Source organism: Hordeum vulgare, chromosome 3H (assembly GCF_904849725.1).
Source record: "Hordeum vulgare subsp. vulgare chromosome 3H, MorexV3_pseudomolecules_assembly, whole genome shotgun sequence".
Classification (NCBI taxonomy): domain Eukaryota; kingdom Viridiplantae; phylum Streptophyta; class Magnoliopsida; order Poales; family Poaceae; genus Hordeum; species Hordeum vulgare.
This window is the reverse complement of record NC_058520.1, coordinates 151,374,737-151,395,405: the sequence shown is the minus strand read 5'-3', so window position 1 is coordinate 151,395,405 and position 20,669 is coordinate 151,374,737. Positions and strand designations below refer to the sequence as shown.

The 20,669-nt window shown below is 47.6% G+C and overlaps 2 protein-coding genes and 1 long non-coding RNA gene across 4 annotated transcripts; 1 reads left to right on the top strand and 2 right to left on the bottom strand.

The window, feature by feature from the left end:
• Nucleotides 1–200: 200 nt before the first annotated feature.
• On the bottom strand, nucleotides 201–14,881 carry LOC123443313. 2 transcript variants are annotated; one of them, XR_006630618.1, is made up of 4 exons: nucleotides 12,783–14,881; nucleotides 12,062–12,161; nucleotides 9,275–10,187; nucleotides 201–960 (listed from the first exon to the last, which is right to left on the bottom strand). It is a non-coding gene; the product is annotated as an uncharacterized LOC123443313 (long non-coding RNA). The 2 variants fall into 2 exon arrangements; XR_006630619.1 differs by lacking the exon at nucleotides 12,062–12,161.
• Nucleotides 14,882–15,459: 578 nt separating this feature from the next.
• LOC123443312 (ERI1 exoribonuclease 2-like) lies at nucleotides 15,460–16,889 on the bottom strand. Its single transcript, XM_045119651.1, has one exon. It carries the CDS (start codon nucleotides 16,705–16,707, stop codon nucleotides 15,670–15,672), a length of 1,038 nt encoding a protein of 345 aa, XP_044975586.1. The 5' UTR covers nucleotides 16,708–16,889; the 3' UTR covers nucleotides 15,460–15,669.
• A 1,298-nt stretch (nucleotides 16,890–18,187) lies between these two features.
• Nucleotides 18,188–19,510, top strand: LOC123439711 (WPP domain-associated protein-like). The gene has a single exon (XM_045116400.1). It carries the CDS (start codon nucleotides 18,275–18,277, stop codon nucleotides 19,508–19,510), a length of 1,236 nt encoding a protein of 411 aa, XP_044972335.1. The 5' UTR covers nucleotides 18,188–18,274.
• Nucleotides 19,511–20,669: the final 1,159 nt, after the last annotated feature.

Genomic DNA, 20,669 nt, shown 5'->3' with positions numbered 1-20,669 from the left:
TCAAGGTACTCCCTCCGTTCACTTCTCTAAGACATTTTAGGCCGGAAATTGCTTTTGGAGGCCGAGCTTCATGAAGGCTTTCAAAAGAAAAATTCAAAATTCATGAAAATTCATATTCTTACATTTTAAAAATTAAAGAAAAATACAGAGATAAGTGAGGGCGTAAATTTTCAGAAAAAAATACATTAAAATGAGGTCTGTACACAAAAGAGAAATCTGGAACTTTTTAACACATCATACTATTCATCATCCCAGGACATGATTTTTTTTTAAAAAGATTGCAGATCGTATTTTAAGATATTTCATCCTAAAAATTTACACACATACACATAACATCCTTCTTTACTTGTGAGCTAATAGATGTTCAGCTACGTTAAGTGTATCCGGGATTACATCAACAGAAATATTACAAACTGAATGTTCACTATTGTGAGCTAATAGATGTGCAGCTACATTCAAATCACGATGAAAATGCTTGAAGATACAGCTATGAAGGTCAGCCACCAGAGACTTTATATCATCTATCACCAAGCCCAACAAAGATCGAACCAGGGCATCAGAATGAATGCGTTGAAAGTCACAGAGAGACAATCAGAATTAAGAAGCACAAACCTGTGACCATTATCTCTGGAAAATGTCAAGGCATGCCAAATGGTCACTGCTTCAGCAAGTTCAGGTGATGTTACCCCTTCAAAACGTTCATTGCATGCCAGCACACAACGTCCATGGTGATCACGGATAAAAACATAACCCAACGAAGTCTTGAGGTAGAGGACCCACACGTGTAACAAAAAAAAGAAATATGTGGAGGCGTGACGGCGGCGGGAGAGACATGGATGCAACTGCATGTGATGTTGCTTGCGATCCAGATCGCAGCCCCTTGTACTGTCTTCGCCCCAAGTGAGGTACTCATCCCCCTCCCCTCCCCTGGAGATATTAATCGTTGTATATAGGAAGGTACTGAAAAACAAGAAAGGCCTACGAGGAGAATCTTTGCATCAATTTGTAACAAAGAAGAAAAAGGACTAAGCAATCACTAACTAAGAAAAAAGTACTCCCTCCGTTCCTAAATATAAATCTTTTTAGAAATTTCACTAGGGGACTACATACGGATGTATAGACGTACTTTATAATGTAGATTCACTCATTTTGCTTCATATGTACTCCCTCCGTCCCAAAATAAATGTCTCAATCTTAGTACAACTTTGTATTAGAGTTAGTACAAAGTTAAGACAGTTATTTTGGGAAGGAGGTAGTAGTCCCTTGGTGAAATCTCTAAAAAGACTTATATTTAGAAACGGAGGAGTACTAAGCAACCATGAGACACTACTCACTGAAGCATCGGCTAAAAAAAATCTGAAAATCTGAAAGGAACACTACAAATCTGTTAACCGAGGCTAACAAAATATGATGGGAGTGTTAGAGTTATAATATAAGTCATGTGTCCTTTTGTATTTATCCCAATATACAAGGGGTTTCCTGCATATAGTCCATCACCTGTACATGTATATATATACCAGCCTATGGCCTCATGGAAATACAAGTTGCTTATTCCTAACATGGTATTAGAGCCTTAAGGTTTTTCTTGCACGCGCAACTCGTGCTCCGATCCAATCTCGTCTCCTCCGCAGTCGCCATCCGTCTCGTCTGCATCTGGCGTCTGAGGCTGCCGCTCGCGTCAACGCCGCACTCCCGGCCGCGTTGCGCCTGGCTGCCTGAATCCCGCTACCGACGCCTGATCCGCTCCTGGCCGAAGACGCTCCTGGCCGTGTTGCTCCAGATTGAGGCTACCCCTAATCTGCTCCTGGCCGCGTTGCTCCTGATCGAGGCTTCCTGGTGGTTCCCGTACCCATTGCTTACTCGGTCACCGCTGTTGGACTTCGTCCCGATCTGGAGTCAAACCAGCCGGCTCTTGCCCCGCTGGATTACATCCCGATCTGGAGTCAAACCACGCAGCTCATCCGGCTCGGCTCCCAGCACCTGGGTCTCCACTGGTTCTCTAAGGGTGTATTTGGTTGGAGGGATATCCTTCCAGGGACAGGGATAACCACTTTTTTCTGTGGTTGCCATGCGTTTGGATCTGAGGTGAGGAGAGATAGAGTCAACCAGATGCTGGGAATATTTTCCAAAAAAAGGGATGTGCCCAACCGCCAAAAACAGGCGGGCGGTGGCAACCACTCTGGGACGGCCGACGCGGGAGGCGGCCGACGCGGGAGGCACGGGAGGCGCGGTCGGCGCGGGAGGAGGCGGCCGGCGCGGGAGGAGGCCGACGTGGTAGGATCCCATCCTCCCAACCAAACAAAAAAAAGGGATAACCCTACCCTTCCAACCAAACAAAAAAAAGGGCTATCCCAGCCACCTGGTTGGGGATACCCACAACCACCCTAGCATATCCCTCCAACCACACCCTAAAACTACTGCCTGCTAGCTCCCGTGGCCACCAGCTCCCGATCTCGTCGACCTCCGGCTGCTGACTTCGTCGGATTTCGCCAGATTCTTCTGTCTCGACGTGATAAAAAATAAATAAATAAAAAACTGTTGCACCCGGCTACGTTGCTGTTTCTCGTTGTCCAGTGATCTTTGATGGCACTAACTATACCGAGTTCATTGGCTTCATGCGCATTCACATTCGTGGCATCCGTCTATGGGGTGTTCTTTCTGGCAAGGTCTGCTGTCCGCCATGTCCAGTTCCTCCCGTGGCTCCCACTCCGCCGACCCCACCGGCTCTTCCTGCGGATGCTTCTCAGACCGCAAAGGATGCGGCTAAGCTTGCTGATGAGGCCGCTGTGAGTGCTTATGATGAGAATGTCTTGGCTTATGAGGAGGCTCTTCAGGTGTATCGTGGTGCTCTGACAGTTTACACCCAGTGGCTTGATGATGATGCCCGTGCTGCAGCTGTTCTCACTGCTAGTGTTCTGCCTCAGTTTGCTTCTGAGTTTCTGGGCCTTCCTACTGTATCTGAGATGTGGACCCGTCTTCGTCAGCGCTATCAGCCCTCTGGTGATGCCTTATACCTCTCTGTGATTCATCAGGAGCATGCTCTTCAGCAGGGTGACTCTACTGTTGATGACTTCTATGCACAGAGTTTTGCTATCTGGCGCCAGCTCGATTCTCTCCGCACTGCTGGTTGTCGTACTTGCCCCTGTTGCCGGGCTGTCCAGGCCAACTTGGAGTTTCATCGCGTCTACGAGTTCCTCTCTCGGCTCCGTAAGGAGTTTGAGCCCCGGTGTGCTCAGTTGTTTGCTTGTGGCCGTATTTCTCTCATGGAGGCGCTTTCTGAGATTCGTGCTGAGGAGACTCGCTTACGTGGTGCTGGTTTGCTGGAGGTTCCCTCGGTGCTTGCTGCTCGGTCTCCTTCTACGCCACCTGCTGCACCGACACATTCTCGCTCGAGTGCTCCGCCGCTCTTGCCCACTCCTTCTGGAGGCTCAGGTCGCCCCCGTCCACATTGTGGCTATTGCAACAATGATGGTCATATTGAGTCCCACTGCTACACGAAGAAGAAACACTTGCGCAAGGCGCGATCATCATCTACAGAGACTTCGTCATCTACCTCGATAGCTTCAGCCATCGCTTTGACTGAGCAGGATATTCTGAGACTTAAGCGTCTGCTCGTTGCTTCAGGTTCTTCCTCGACGGGTACTCCTGGTTCTGTGACTGAGGCTTCCCGCACTGAGCAACCACCTTCTACACAGTCAGGTACATCCCCATGGGTTCTGGACTCTGGAGCTTCCTTTCATATGACTTCTAATTCTTCCACTCTGTCCTCTCTTCGATCGCTTGATTCTCCTGTTCATGTCCTCACCGCTGATGGTACTCCCCTTACTGTCGTTAGTAGAGGCACTCTTACCACTCCTTATTCTGTTCCTGATGTTGCTCATGTTCCTCGATTTACCATAAATCTGTTTTCCGCTGGTCAACTTGCTAATTCTGGTTGTCGTGTCATCCTTGACCTTGACTCTTGTTTTGTCCAGGACCGTCGCACGCACACTCTGGTTGGGGTTGGTCCTCGCCGCCGTGATTCTGAGGGTCTTTGGGAGTTGGACTGGCTTCATGTTCCTTCCGCTGCCCACTCTATCGCCAGTTCTTCCGCTTTGGTCGCCTCGGCTACTGGTTCCTTCCAACAGTGGCATCATCAACTTGGTCATCTGTGTGGTTCTCGTTTGTCGTCGTTAGTTCGTCGAGGTCTTCTGGGGTCTGTCTCAGGAGATGCCTCTTTAGAGTGTCAGGGTTGTCGTGGCAAGCAGATTCAGTTACCATATCCACATAGTGAGTCAGTGTCTAAGCGTCCTTTTGATTTAGTTCATTTCGATGTATGGGGTCCGGCTCCTTTCGCTTCGAAAGGGGGTCATAAATACTATATTATTTTCATAGATGACTTCTCTCGTTACACATGGCTTTATTTCATGACTTCTCGTAGTGAGGTGTTGTCCATTTATAAGCGTTTTGCTGCCATGGTTCATACTCAGTTCTCTTCTCCCATTCGTGTGTTCCGTGCTGACTCCGCTGGCGAGTATATCTCTAAGATGTTGCGTGGTGTTCTTGCTGAGCAAGGGACTCTCTCTCTCAATTCTCTTGTCCTGGTGCTCACGCTCAAAATGGCATGGCTGAGCGCAAGCATCGTCATCTTCTTGAGACGGCTCGTGCATTGATGATTGTTGCCTCTCTCTCGCCTCATTTTTGGGTTGAGGCCGTCTCCACCTCATCTATCTCATCAATTTCCAGCCTTCCGCTGCTCTACAGGGCGGTGTTCCTTTCGAGCGTCTTTCTGATCGCTCTCTCGATTATTCGATGCTTCGCTTGTTTGGTTGTGTTTGCTACGTTCTTCTTGCCCCCCGCGAACGCACCAAACTGGCCGCTCAGTCTGTTGAGTGTGTCTTCTTAGGCTATAGTGATGAGCATAAGGGCTATCGTTGTTGGGATCCTATCGGTCGTCGGATGCGTATCTCTCGGGATGTGACTTTTGATGAGTCTCGTCCCTTCTACCCACGCCCATCTTCCTCGATTTTTTCAGTGGAGGATATCTCTTTTCTCACTTTTCCTGACACACCTATCACACCCGTCGAACCTTTGCCTCTTCGTTCCGCTCCCTCTGCTTCTCCACCTCCAGTCGATTTGTCGCCTCCATCTTCCACGGTCTCCTCGTCTAGCATGTCACCAGATTCTACACCTTCATCTCCGGTCACTTCTTTGTCGCCACTCCCCGATTCTATCTTGGCGATTCCTTCTTCCATTGTTCCATCTTTTCCTCAGTGTTACACTCGTCGTTCACGTTCTGTGGATGTCTCGTCATCCTCGTCTCAGCCTACTTATGGCTTGCGTTCTCGTCCTCGTCCGCCTGTTGATCGCTTTGGATTTTCCACCGCTGGTGCTGCCGTTCTTGAGCCGACTACTTATCATCAGGCTGTTGTTCATCCTGAATGGCAGTTTGCGATGGCAGAGGAGATTGCTGCTCTTGAACGCACTGGTACGTGGGATCTTGTTTCCCTTCCTCCCGGAGTCCGCCCCATCACTTGTAAGTGGGTCTACAAGGTTAAGACTCGCTCCGATGGTTCTCTTGAGCGTCACAAAGCTCGTCTTCTGGCTCGTAGTTTTCAGCAGGAGCATGGTCGTGATTATGACGAGACTTTTGCTCATGTGGCTCATATGACCACAGTTCGTACACTTCTTGTCGTGGCCTCTACACGCCACTGGTCTATCTCTCAGCTTGATGTTAAGAATGTTTTTCTTAATGGTGAGCTGCGTGAGGAGGTGTACATGCAGCCACCACCTGGGTATTCTGTTCCTGATGGCATGGTATGTCGTCTTCGTCGCTCTCTCTATGGCCTTAAGCAAGCCCCACGCGCCTGGTTTGAGCGTTTTGCCTCTGTGGTGACTGCCGTTGTTTTTTCACCCAGTGTTCATGATCCAGCATTGTTTATTCACCTTTCTCCTCGTGGTCGGACTCTTCTTCTTCTCTATGTTGATGACATGGTCATCACTGGGGATGACCCCGAGTATATTGCCTTTGTCAAGTCCCGCCTTAGTGAGCAGTTCCTTATGTCTGATCTTGGACCTCTTCGCTACTTTCTTGGGATTGAAGTCTCTTCTACCTCTGATGGCTTCTTTATATCCCAGGAAAAGTACATCCAGGATCTTCTTGCTCGTGCTGCTCTTACTTTTTTGGAGAAAACGCAAAAGACTTTTGCGGTTCATTGTATTGAAAAGAAGGGGTTTGGTACAATCCTCCTAGGAGGCATATTTACAAGGCGAACACATGCACACTAGTGGACATCCCATGTTTGTGGCAAGATGGCCCGGAGCCCCAAGGCGCCCGCTCTGGCCCAGAGGCCGGCCTCTTCCTTAATCGTAGCCGCCAGGGAGGTAACCGACGGTGTTGCACCCTCAAACACGCATCTGTTGCGATGCTTCCAAATCATCCAAGGGACGAGCAAAGCAACGGAAGCCAATCCCTTGTGCATAGGCCTAGGGGTGTCGTGTCGTGCAGAGCACCACCAGTCGTGTAGAGTGGCATCGTTGTTGGGCAGCGGGCAAGAGAGGCGCAGCCATGAGAGGATCTCGTGCCACACTTCGCGGCTGAAAGGGCATTCCAGGAGAAGATGATGAATCGTCTCCGGAGCCTGATCGCAAAGAGGGCAGCGCTGTGGGTGCGGCAGGTTGCGCCTCGCGAGGCGGTCGGCCGTCCAGCATCAATCGAGGTTGGCAAGCCAGTGGAAGAAGCGCACCCGAGGCGGTGCCCAACACTTCCAGGTAAGTTTCCAAGCTTGGCATCTCGCGGAGCCTTGAAAAGTGGCGAGGTATGCGGACTTGGCGGAGTACTCGCCGCTCGCGGGCCACTTCCAGCGAATGTTGTCTGGTGCGTCAGTGAGGACGGTTTCGGCGAGCATGTGCCACAGGCGCAGGTATTCTCCAATCTCCGGGATGCCAATCATGCCGTGGATGTCCGCGGCCCATTGGTTCGCGTGAAGGCCGTCCGCAACAGTTCTTGACTTGCGACGCCCTTTAGGGATGAGATCAAAAAGGAGAGGCGCGATCTCTCGGATTGCATGTCCGTTGATCCATCGGTCCTCCGAGAACAGGGCGCGATGGCCATTGCCGATAGCCATGGTGGTAGAGGCAAAGAAGAGCGCGCGCTCCTCGGGCGCGAAGTGCAGGTCAAGGCCGCTCCAGGCCCTGCCAGCATCGACTCGGCTAAGCCACTGCCACCGCATGCGAAGGGCGAGGCCAGTGCGCTCGAGGTCGTGGACTCCGAGGCCCCCAAACTGGATAGGCCGGCAGACGTGCCGCCAGTTGACATGATAATTGCCTCCATGGGCCTCGGCGCGGCCAGCCCAGAGAAATCCTCTCTCAATCTTCTCCAAGAGTTTGATGGTCTTCTTTGGCGGCGCAAGCACAAGGAGCTGATGAATGGGGATCGCGCTCAAGACAGCCTTGGCGAAAGCAAGGCGGCCGGCTTTGTTCATTAGCCAGGCCTTCCAGGAGGGCAGCTTCCCAGCGACCTTATCGACGACGGGTTGCAGTTGGGCAGCCGTGGGGCGACGCAGCGTGAGCGGGATGCCCAACGTATCCACAGCAAGGACGAAGAGCTGCGGGGAGACTGGATCACCTTGGCGCAGTCCACGGCGATGCCAAATCGCTGGTCCAGGGTTGCCGTTGAGGAGAACCTTGGTGTTGGCCGACGACAGGAGAAGGGCGATCCAACCAAGGAAGCGGTTGCCGAAGCCATGGCATCGCAGCACCTCGAATAGGAAGGGCCACGAGACGGAGTCGAAAGCCCGTGCCAAGTCAAGTTTCAGCAGCACGCGAGGGGCACCCAGCTGATGCAATAGCCGTGCGGATTGACGCACTAGGATGAAGTTGTCATGAAGACTTCGCCCGGGGATGAACGCGTTTTGGACGTTGCTGACGAGGTTGTTGAGCCTGGGGGCTAGGCGGATCGAAAGCAGCTTGGCCAGGACCTTGGCGACGATGTGAATTAGGCTTACGGGCCTATAATCACCCAGGCCAGTGGCCTCGGCGCGCTTGGGGAGGAGCGTGATCAACGCCTGGTTAAGGCAGCTAAACCCTCGTCCACGCAGCGCGTAAATCTGGTCGAAGACGCATCGGAGGTCATGCTTGATGATCTGCCAGCAGGATCGGAGGAACTCCGCAGTGAAGCCGTCGGGGCCGGGCGCCTTGCGGGACGGCATGCTTTTGATGGCTTGCCAAATCTCATCCTCATTGAATGGCGCGTCAAGATCTTCCAGGTTTGAGGGCTCGATGAATTGCGACAGGTTAATGGTGCAGTCACGCTGCAAGTCCGTCCCAATCCGGTTGTCCGATAGGGGATCTTCTTGCTCGTGCTGCTCTTACTGATGAGCGCATTGTTGAGACTCCTATGGAGCTCAATGTTCACCTCTCTGCTACTGATGGCGATCCCCTACCTGACCCGACGCGTTATCGCCATCTAGTTGGCAGCCTTGTTTATCTAGCTGTCACTCGTCCGGATATCTCTTATCCGGTTCATATTCTGAGTCAGTTCGTCTCTGCACCCACATCGGTTTACTATAGTCATCTCCTCCGTGTTCTCCGATATCTTCGAGGCACGATCTCTCACCGTCTACTCTTTCCTCATGCCGGTTCTTTACAGCTTCAGGCCTATTCAGATGCTACGTGGGCTAGTGATCCTTCAGATCGCCGTTCACTTTCTGCTTACTGTGTTTTTCTTGGTGGTTCTCTCATTGCCTGGAAGACGAAGAAACATATTGCAGTTTTCCGTTCGAGTGCAGAGGCTGAGTTGCGAGCGATGGCTCTTTTGACGGCAGAGGTGACTTGGTTACGGTGGTTACTTCAGGATTTTGATGTTTCTGTCACTACACCGACTCTGCTCTTATCTGACAGTACATGTGCTATTAGCATTGCGCGCGATCCTGTGAAACATGAGCTCACCAAGCATATTGGTGTTGATGCTTTCTATGTGCGCGCTGCTGTGCAGGATCAGGTTGTTGCTCTTCAGTATGTACCTTCCGAGTTACAGTTGGCGGATTTCCTGACGAAGGCCCAGACTAGAGCACAACATGACTTTTATCTCTCCAAACTCAGTGTTGTTCATCCACCATGAGTTTGAGGAGGGGTGTTAGAGTTATAATATAAGTCATGTATCCTTTTGTATTTATCCCAATATATAAGGGGTTTCCTGCATATAGTCCATCACCTGTACATGTATATATATACCGGCCTATGGCCTCATGGGAATACAAGTTGCTTATTCCTAACAAGGAGTAGATATCTTTACCAGCATAGCTAGATAAAACAGAGCATTGGCACATGACCATCCGGCTTTCTTCACTTTAACCTGACAAAAATGACAAACACTGACTATAGAAATACAAATCATTATAGATGACTATAGATCATTGACGTTGTCCTTGTTGTTCTACTTGGCAGATAAGAACTCAATAAAAATCACACTATGAACCAAGCAAAAAGTGAAACCTGAGTAAATGAAAAAGAATCTAATAATTGATGAAATCACTGAACATGAAAACTAGTGTGGGAGACTTGCTGAGTTAATCGTTACATCTACATTACTACTACAAGAAAACTGAAGATAAATGCCAAATCTGAACCACGACGAGCTTAGCACTTCTCCTGGTCAGATTTTGAAATATTATCTAAACAAAAGGAAAATACGGGCACTTTTACATAACTGCAAAAAAAACTAACACAAAAGATAAATTTTAAATTTGTCCAGACTGGATCATGACTTGAATAGCACTAATACTGACAAGTTACGGTGATGTTATCTAAAAAAAGGACAAATCTGAACAATACTCCCATATAGCAACGGAATGTCAAAAAACGAACAAGGGAAAAGCAAATCTCCCGCTAGCTTCGTCTACATCCTTCCTTGCGCTACCATGGCCTGATCGCATAGTACGCCAAATAGCGTCGCCGTGTCAGCCAATGAGCAGAAAGTTTGGGATCTTTCACTCAATGTTCAGTGAATACTCGAGAAGACAAAAAAAGTAAGACTAAAAGAATGGCTGATGATGAAAACTTACGCAATTTCTGAAACCCTACCAAATGCCGCAAAGCCAATGGTGGCCGAGGCAGGTACGATGAGTAGAAGAGAAAAGCAGCAGGAGCATCAGCTTCCTATTCTGTCCGCCTACCACGCAACTCCTCGCCGAATTATCATGGACCGACTGAAAATAATGACAGATAACTGAAAATACAGACGACTGATGACTGAAAAACATGTAAAACAATGAAAAATGCAGACAACACTGAAACTGAGAGAGAAAATATATATAGACGGAAAACTGTATGAACAAATTTGCTAAACAACAAACCTAACACTGAAGAAATGAGGAGCAGGAGAAAAATACTAGACGTCTGGTCGAAAAAACTAGAAAGTACTCTACTCCCGTGCCACTCCTGCAGCGGCTCGGGAGGAAACCCTAGCCACCGCCGCCAGTCTCCTCTCCCTCCCCCCCTCCCCTCGCCACTGCCGAATGGCGTTGCCGGGCAAAGCCCGCGCGGCGTCAGCGGTGGCGGGGCCATTTTCATCGGTCTCGGGTCGGGGGATGGGCATGGCGGGATGCTCTTCTCAGGCAAAGGCGAGAGCCTGCGCGGCCGCCTGGGTCGATGGCGGTGGGGCTGCAGCTCGTTGGCATCGGAGTTGGCGCACGGCTGGCCCGCGGCGGCGCTCTTTGTGGAGGCTCGGGCTGTGGGGGCATCCCGCCCAGATCTCGGCTGCTCAAATGCGGTTGGGCGCGGAAGATGCTGGTCGGGGGCCGACGGCTTGGTGCGCCGGCCCGCCCGGGGGGGGGGGGGTCCGCCTGCTTTGCTGCCGGGCAGTGCAGCGCTACGATCCTGCGTGGATCTGGCACGGGCAGGAGCCGACGACGCGGGGTTGTGCGGATCTGCTGCAGTCGCTGGAGCGCGAGGCGGAGGGGAGGTGTGTGACGGAGCGGGCGCAAGCGGCTCGCTGCTGCAGCGAGCGCACTTGGAGGTGGTGCGCTGGATCTGGCGAGCTGGTGGCCGGATGCAGCGGTCGGTGGCGGATCCGGCTCGGGGAAGTGCGGCGAGCGGAGGGCTATGCGGATCTGGCGTGGGGCGGCACATGGTGACGGCTAGGCGGTTGAAGGTGCCCAAATGTCGTTTGGTGGAGCATGGAGGCTCCGGCCGCGGTTGATGCGGGGTGCAGGACCTGTTCTGGTCTCCGCAGGCTCGTCGTAGAGGAGGCTAGCTGGCGGCCCTGCACAGCGTTGGCGTGCTTACTGTGCAGGGGGGTGCGCAGTCCGGTGGAGGCACGGGTCGACCTCGGCCTGCTGCGTGGGAGTGGCTGCCCCAGGTGAAAGCTTGGCCGGTGGTGACGGCGCCCACGGGCGCCGTTTATCCTCCTTCGAGGCATCGTCGGGAATTTCACAGCCTTTGCTCCTGGATCAATTTCTTCGGATGAAAGCCTAGATCCTGCTGTAAGGTCGGGCGATGGCGTCGTCTTCAACGTCGTTCCCCTCTTTAGGGCGTCGTCTTGAAGACTTTGATACCTCTGGTGCTTCCTACGACTGGACGCGTACGGGGGCTCCTATGGCAACGATGACGGCGGTGAGCAATGTCAGAGGTGTGGTCTTGGTCATGGTAGTCGGCTCTGCTTCTCCGGCGTGTCCGTGGGTGTGCCTCGACTGTTTGTTGCTGCGAAGTCAAAGCCATGGTGGGGAGACGGTGGTATACGATGACGCGTGACAGGTGGTTGGTTCGGTGATCCTCCGTCACGCCAACCTTGCCTAGTTTCCTTTGTAGTTCACCATTGGAGTCGGAGTTGCGCTGTCTAGTTTGGTTTGTATGGAGTGTTGTGATGCAGCTTTTAGGGCTGCTGTTTTTTGTTTTTCTTTGATCTTCGGATCTTCTGGTCCTAGGACCTTCACCACCTTGTTGTTTTCCGTTGCTTCCTGCTATTATCAATGAATGCCAGCGATGCTGGATCTTCCAAAAAAAAAGAGGAGCAGAAGAAAGCTGCAGATGACTGAAACCTGAATAAGACTGAAAATGACACTGAACATAACCATGAACTAACCTGCAATGAAGATGACTGAAATTGAAAACTATAGACTGGAAATATGGCTGAGCATTTTATGACACTTCTGAGATGAAAAAACTGAATACTACGCAAGGCACTGAAAAAAATGAATAAAACATAAAAATGAAGAACATTAACCGACGAAAGTAAAAAATGACACTTAACACTGAAACAAAAACTGTAAACTGAATTTGACACCTACAGGTTCAGACACTAGAATGACAGACAAAATGACATCTAACATGATTGAACGAGAAAATGATAAACACATAGACAAACTCCTGCTCGAAAAACAAAAAAAAAGACTAATCAATGAAATAACTGGACTGAAAAATAAAGAGTAATCAATGAGATTACTGGACAAAATGAAACTAAAACTGACATAATGAACTAAATGTCAGACTAAAATGATACGCACTCCATCCCAAAATTCTTGTCTTGGATTTATGTAGATATGAATGTATCTAGTCATGTTTTAGTATTTAGATACATTCATTTCTATACAAACCTAAGACAAGAATTTTGGGACGGAGGGAGTATATAACTAAAGAAACTGACCTGAAAATGACACCTACTGTAACCTGACAGAACTGATAGGTGATTACACTGAAAACGACACCTACTTAAAATCTAAGACTAATGATGAATTAAAAAACTGAAACTGAAGAAATGAGTAGCAGGATAACTAATAACTTAAGATACTGATATCTGAATGTACCTAATGCTTGCATATCTGCTGGTTTAATGCTTGCTGCTTGTTCCTCAAAAATATATGTTCTTGAGTTCATACTGTATCTGAAAAACATTGAATTTTACAGTTTAATAGCAGTGTGAATGAGGATATAGAAGATATGTGTATTGGAAGCCAAGAAGTTGTATTCATGCAGGTTGAAGGAGGGGTTAAAACTTGCTTCGTAATTTTTATGCCTTGCAAGTTGTGTGGAAACTAACAGAAAAAAAATATGTTGATGAAACAGCCAAACTTCTCTTATGTGACACTGTTGAAGGGATACATTGACCTGAATGGAGGCTCTCAGAGAATCAATACCCAGGTGCGGCACATAAAACAAAACCAAAAAAAAAAGATAAAAAAAGATAAAGCTAAAAAGAGATGAACTTTGTACAAACTCATGTGCAGGGGCAAGAGACATGCTCGTATGGAACTGACATTGGTCCAACAAGTGATCGGGGTGAACCTCTGTACATTTACAGCAAAACAGGGGCAGCTCAAGTGTTAGAAAATGACTACACGTTGAACAACACACCAAGACTTGAGGTGGGGGTGGTAACAAATTAAAAACAAACGGGGAAAGAGAAAAAATGTCAAACTTAAACAGACGATGAAATGATGAAAAGAAGGATATCTGATAGGTTCCAATGTTCCTTTTTTTCAAGATTTAGGCAACATGTATGGCTTTGTTGACAACCAACACAATTCACCTGTGCAAATGGAGGACCTAGAGATGCAGAAACAACAACTTTTGAGTTGGGCAAAAAAATGGATGATATGTCGTTTGATGACTGTCAAGGAGATCCATGGAGGCGGCCCGTCTTGTGGTACATGTCGAGTCTTCAGGTATGTGCAGGGACAAAAACAAAATTCAGAGAAACTAGATCACAGGGCTCTAATTTTTTAATGTTTGATTGACCCTGAATGCAAAACATAGCGACACTAAACCATATCCAGAATGAAAAAAGATTTACTGAACCTGAATAATCTAGAGGACATGCATGAAAACTAAAATAATCAAGTACCAAAAACTAGATAGCATCACACATGGCTTAGAAAAATGACTACAAAAAACATGAGTTGTGAGTTACATGCCGCCTCTGGCTTTTATAAACACATAGATTATACACGTGTTTTTCAGGATGCAAAAAGTACTTACTAAGAAAAAAAGATTCAAAAATATTCCTTCCTCCATGCTACATCAAACAGAACGCAGAGAGGAAAACACCATAACATGAACTACATTTAAAAAAATCTGTAAAAAAAAACTAAATTTAATTCAATTTAGGACTACATCCCCTCTGAGTTCACATATGGGTATATCAGTGATCACTCGCTTGCAGCCAGAGGCAGTCAGTTTAGGCAGGCGTGCGACATATATAGCATAGTTGGTGGTAAGAAACCCTCAAAAAAGGAAAGTGCAGAATAACAGAGGGTTATCTGGAACAAATTTCATTGCATATAAATAGATTCAGGCCATCTACTGGCTTGTTAATTATTGCATATCATTACTTTCAGATGATCCACAAAACATTCTTCAGGTAAGCGCTCAACTCTAAGCAAAAAAAAAACATCCATAACTAATCTAAAATAAGCCACCAAAATCAAGCTGACAAATGATACTCAATAGTTTCTTCACAATAGTACCCCTACAGAGGAAAAACCAATCATTCAGTTAACTAACCCTGATCATTTGCAACATTCCTCGGGCCTCTAAATTCTTACAATAAACATACTGTAGTGACAATTAACTCAGACTAAAAAAAGAAATCTACATCCAAGACAAAAGGAGATCTACATCCAAGATAATGTTGAGGCAGACTTGGTGACGGAAATTTGGGGAAAACGTGCTGAGAGGTGTCTGCAACAAATTCAAGAACCTTTCTCGATGAACCACTCAAAAAACTCGCCAGGATTGCACTAAGCTATGACAAACTTTCCTGCCAAACCCAGCGAACTGAACCACCCCCAGCCATGAACGTCCATGACCGGTGACAATCACGACGAACTGAAATCAAGCGCGAAGGAGGGCAGACACATGTAGAACAGAAAAAGGTACATCACGAGGACAGTAGGGGGGAGAATAAAAATACCTTGTGCCCACCGGCTCCGGTGACTACCACCGACTGGAGCTTGCTGGTGGAGACCACGAGGGGCAGCTCCATCGAGCTCCTCTCCAGGCCAACAGATCTCCTACCTGCAGCCGTCCCTGTAGAGCACGCCTCCTGCCTACAATCTCTCCTTCCCTGGGGGGACTAGTCGTGCGTAGGGATGCAAGGCGGCGCCCGACCCGTCCCGTTCCGTACACAAATTAAAAAAGGTTAGTTCTAACTAGGCTGTGATGCTGTTAGGCAAATTTAGACTAATTCTGTACTTTGGCGGGTCTATGCGGGACGCCACTCTGCACCCCTAGTCGTGCGCCATCTCCGCTGCTAATCGCCATCAAGGAGCCCCCGCCTTCCCTCCGCCCCGCCTAGGTCAATCCCCACCAATCCCCTCCTCAGATAGCGAATAGTGATACCGGTTGTAGATCCACAAACCGAAAAGCCCCAAAAGACAGAAAATAGTCCACGACAGAACCACACGCCGACGCGATACTGAGGACAAAAGTGGTGCAAGATTTGTGCGAATCGGGCGGACTAAAAAATGGCCTGAAACAAATTCATTTCCAGACTGCTGAAAAATAGTAGAACTGTAATACTAATTCAGACACTGAATACATCGAGAATAGCCCCATTGGTCAAGTTGGATTTCAAAGACCAAATTCACACCTAGACTAGGCAAGAATCAGCTGATCTACACTCTGATTCTGATGGTTAGGACGATTAACACTAGCAGCCGAGCGACACTGAATTCTAAATCTCAGTCTCATGGTTCAGTTGCTCCACATGTAGTAGGGGGACACGGCTCCCATGGCCGGCGTCCAGTTGGTACATCCAGACTGCATCGCCCCTGGCTCCATGCCTCCTTTTGTCGTCACCCCGCAGTACCACGTCGCAGAGGAGCCACCACAGGGGCTGATTATGTGAGGCTGCGGCCGCTGCTGCTGCTTCTGCTGGATAGGCGCCGGCACCAGCGGAAACGAGCCATCACAAGGGCCTGTGCGAGGCGGCTGCTGCTGGATCGGCGGCGCCAGCGCAAGTGAGCCACCGCAGGTGCTTGTGCGAGGCTGCTGCTTCTGCTCGAACGGCAGCGGCGGCGGCGCCAGCGCAGGTGAGCCACCGCAGGTGCTTGTGCGAGGCTGCTGCTCCTGCTCGAACGGCAGCAGCGGCGCCAGCGAGCCAGTGATGGTCATCTTGACCCCGCGCCGCATGACCTCAGCAAGCAGTCGTGCCGTGTTGAGGGCATCGTCCAACCCGCAATGCAGGCGGCCCTCCCAGTCCAGCCCCGCCGCCCGAACCGCCTCCTGCAGGTTCACCCGCCCTCCACCGCCGAGCGCCACCTGGAAGGGGACCCTCAGGTTGATCCACTGATCAAAGTAGGAGGGCTTCTCGATGCCCTTGAAGCGGCACTCGAACTCTAGCATGGTCCGGCAGTCCCAGTCTCCCCAGGTCACGACGGCCAAGCGACCGCTCCTCCTGTTCCCTGCCCCCGCCGTCGCCGCCTTCAGCCACGCGTCGTGCAGCCAGAGCGCCTCGCCGAGATCCACGCCGCCGTCGACGTCCTCCTGCCGGATGCCGGTGAGTTCCCTGCAAAACTGGGTCAGCACAGGGTGATGTTTAGGACGAACGTACCTGCGAAACGCTGACTCGATGCGACCGGTGGCGCCGTCGACGAGCACGGCGGGGAACTCAATGATTTCCTGCGGGAAGATCCGCGCGTCTTTGAGGCACGTCGCCTCGAAGTCGACCACCACGAAGAAATCAAAATCTTGCTCCAGCTCCTGCCCGCGCGCCGCCATGATCGCTGCCATGTTCGCCGGACTGCGCGCAAACTCGAGATCGGGAGTTGAGATCGGGGAAAGCTGCGATCGAGAACTAGGGCGGCGAAGATCGGGGAAATTTGGGACGAAAACTAGGGCAGCGAGGATTGGGGAAAATTGGGATCGAAAACTAGGGCAGGTTTGGTCAGGCTCGAACCGGGCGGGTTTTCTAAAATCCAATCCGATGCTTCTTGGACAGTTGGCGCGTTTTTTTTTCTTCTTTTTTCTTTTCTACGTGGTTGATGCTATTTCTAATCTTATCAACAAACCAAGGGCTGTGATTTCCAGTTGGATAAACAAATCCTATTTTTAATATTTTTTTCGTTGCATAAGCATTTTTCAAAAATTGCGTATATGTTTATAAAACACGGGTACATTTTTCATTGTCATGATTTTTTTTAAAATTATTCACTTATTTTAAGCCGTGGTAAAAAATAATTAATATATGGTTTTAAATTTCTTAATAGGATCGAAGTGTCATCAGCATGACGACCGATGTCGCTAGGCCCATCTCATTCAATGTTCCTAGTAGAATCAACCCCCATTCCTCGTCGCGTAATTTTGATAGGCCGAACTAGCGCCTTCACATACCCTTTGCATGTCTGTGTGTGTTTTCTAATTTTTTTTTATTTTTTCCTTTCTTTAGTCATTTTCATTATTTCTTTTTTCATGTTTGTTTTTTAATTTCATTTAATTTCCTTTTTTACCATATTGTTCTTCTTTCCTTTTCTATTTTTTGCGAACATCTTTCAAATTCGTGCTTTTTTACATTATTACATTGTTCCAAATTATGAATATGTTTTTGAAATCATGATTATTTTTTTGAAATTATGAACAATTTTTAGTAATGCATGAAATTTTTTAAAACTGTGAATATTGTTTGAATTCATATATTTTTAAGAAAAATCAAGAACATTCTTTGAACATATGAATATACTTTTGAATCTTGTGAATATTTGTTCAAATTGAGAAAACAAATTCAAATGTTGTGAACAAATTTAGTAATTCTTGATTTCTCTGTTTGACATACATGTTTTGAAACCGTGCTATGATTCTTTTAATTATTCGCTCTTTTTTAACTGTGCTAAGATTTTTTTTAGTCATACATGGTTTTAAATTTCTTAACAGGATCAATGTGTCATCGGCATTATGATCCATATTGCTAGGCCCATCACATGCTTGTTTCAAGCGGCGCGACCTACTTCCTTACTTCCTAGCAGGATCGACCAAACACGCAACCCCCGCTCCTCCTTGCGTACTTTTGCGCAGGCCGGAGTAGCTCCTTCACATACTACTTCCTTCGTTTTTAAAAATTTTGCGCAGGCCGGAGTAGCTCCTTCACATACTACTTCCTTCCGTGCATTATGACTGATTGGTTCCAGAAATTTGTAAGCCTTGCTGGTTGGTTGATTGATAAAGCTAAGTCTTTGCTTAGAAATCATTCTGTTGTTAAAGTGAACTCTGTTCTAATTACAGCTGCAGTCAGTTGCTGCAATATCCTTATTTTGTGTCTTTCCATTTCTGCAGTGGCGTGCCTCCAAATTCCAACCTAGCAAACATGGCAGAGATCTTGGATGTGCCAATCAGTGGCACCAATGGAAGTGCCACTGTTCAAGCTGAACAGAGCTTGAGTGTGCCACTCAGGGACACCAACGGAAGTGCCAGTGTTCACGGTGAAGAGAGCTTGGATGTGCCAGTAAGTGATACCAATGGAAGCGCCACTGTTCAGGATGAAACTTCTTCGGAAGGAAATGAGTTAATCATCGTGGATGAGATGGACTCCTTGTGGGATGATGTAAATACCATGGTTGATATCTCAACATTCGTGACGTACTCTGTCATCAAAGGGTTTGTAAAAGATGCCGAACAAGAAATAGGTCAGCAGCTTGCTTCCAAGGATGAAGAGATAAGGTTGCTGAATCAAAAGCTGATGCAGCTTGGAAATGGCAGCCTAAGTTTGTCTGGGGGTCGGGATAGAAAATATGATGAAGTTTATAGTATCCGCCAACAGCTTCATGCCATTTCCAAGTCACTCTTGAATTCTGAGTGGGGTCTTTCGGGGTCCCAGTATAACTTTGATGGTGCAGATGATGTGAGTAAACTTAGAGACAATGAACATTCCTCCAGAAATGGTTCTGCAAAGGTTGAAAGTGCTGGAGCCTCTCCTGATGCGGCTTTCGCTGATGCGTCATGTTTGAAGCACTTGGATAGGGATGCTTTGATAGCCCATTTTAATAAAGAGATGAATACTATGAAAAGGATGCATGATAAAGTCGTGGAAATGAAGACAGAAGAGATATTTGCACTCAAGCGAAACCTGCTAAACAAAGAAGGATCCAACCCATGGCATTTACGGAATAACAAAGAATTCGAGCAGATTAGAAAGAAAATTGGGGAAGTTATGACAAGATTGGATGGCCTTCTCATGGAGAATAATAAGAGAACCACTTCTGGCGTCAAGGCAGAAACATTTGTTGGCCAACAAGACAAGAAAAATGTTTTAGATTCTGAAATCCAGCAAATACAAGGTGCTGCCACTAATAATCAAGTAGAAGTGTGTGCTTTTCCTACACAGGCATCACACATTGCATCCATAGAGGCAGATCATGCAAAGAAAATTGGAATGTTAGAGTCTGATATTGAAGAAGCCAGGATGGCAACCATGATTAGAGAAGAGATAGAGATGATTGTACTAAGAGAGTTCGTTAACGAAATAGAAATACGGTTGCATGGTAATGAGATGGAGCATAACATGAAGCAAGACATTTGCTCAGTTATTCAGAATTTTCAATAGTTCCCGAATTCATGAACATTTTTTTACAAATTCAAGAATATTCTTTGAACTTATTAATATATTTTAAAATCTTGTGAACATTTTTATTCGGTTATTTGTTCGAATTGACGATATTGTTTTGAAAATTTGGGAACAAATTTAGAAATTCCCATTTTTCTGTTTTGACATACATGTTTTGAATCAACAAACCATTTTCGAAGCAATGTTTAAAAAAATGGGATGGTATTTTGAAATTCACGAATAGATTTTGAAGTTTGAACATTGTTGATACATTCATGAATATATTTTGAATTCGCAAGCAGTTTGTTCTAATTCTTGACAATTTTTTTACACGCAAACTTCTTAAAAATTCGTCAACATCTTTTAATTTCCCGATTCTGTTTGGAATGTACAAATATTTTTTTGATTCCGCGAAGTCATGTGATTCCCTCAGAAATTTTTGAAAACTATGGATATTTTTTGAATTCACAAACAATTTATGATTTTCTAATATTTGTTCTTAAATATGTAGGTTTTTGGAAGTTCTAATTTTTTTAAATCCTGAATTATTTAAACCAAAAAATGTGGGAAAATAAGAAATAAAATAATAGGGCGGGTCCCGTCCCATACATGGGCCGACGCAATGGAAGGTGCTAGGTGTGAGTCAGCTGGTCGAAAACTCTATCTATTCGATCACAACCACATAATTGAGTGCGTAATAGTCGTTTGATGAGTGGTCCCTCGTAACAAAAAAACTCAACACAAAGCAGGTGTTCCTTAACATCTCCCACGTAGCCCGACACCAGCACAATACCATTCCACTCACAAAAAATACTGCCTCCCAGCCCGAAATTGCCATCAGTTGCACGACCGCTCGCTAATGCTTGATATCGCTGCCCCACCATGGTTCATTACCTGTCTTGTGCGGTTGCAGCACTCGACGCTTCAATTCTAGCTCGCCACCATGACAGATGCAATATCAGAGCCATCCCGATCGTAGCACTTGTCGACTTCATTTGCAGCTCACCGCCCTGGTAGTTCCAGCTTACTATCGTGCCGGTTGTAGCACGAGGGATTGCTCCTAGATGCAACTCATCGTCTTCGTGGCACCCTCGAGGCACTGGTTCCAGATTTAGGTGGTGCCCGTGGTAGCACTCTGGGGGCTGGTTGCAGCATCTCG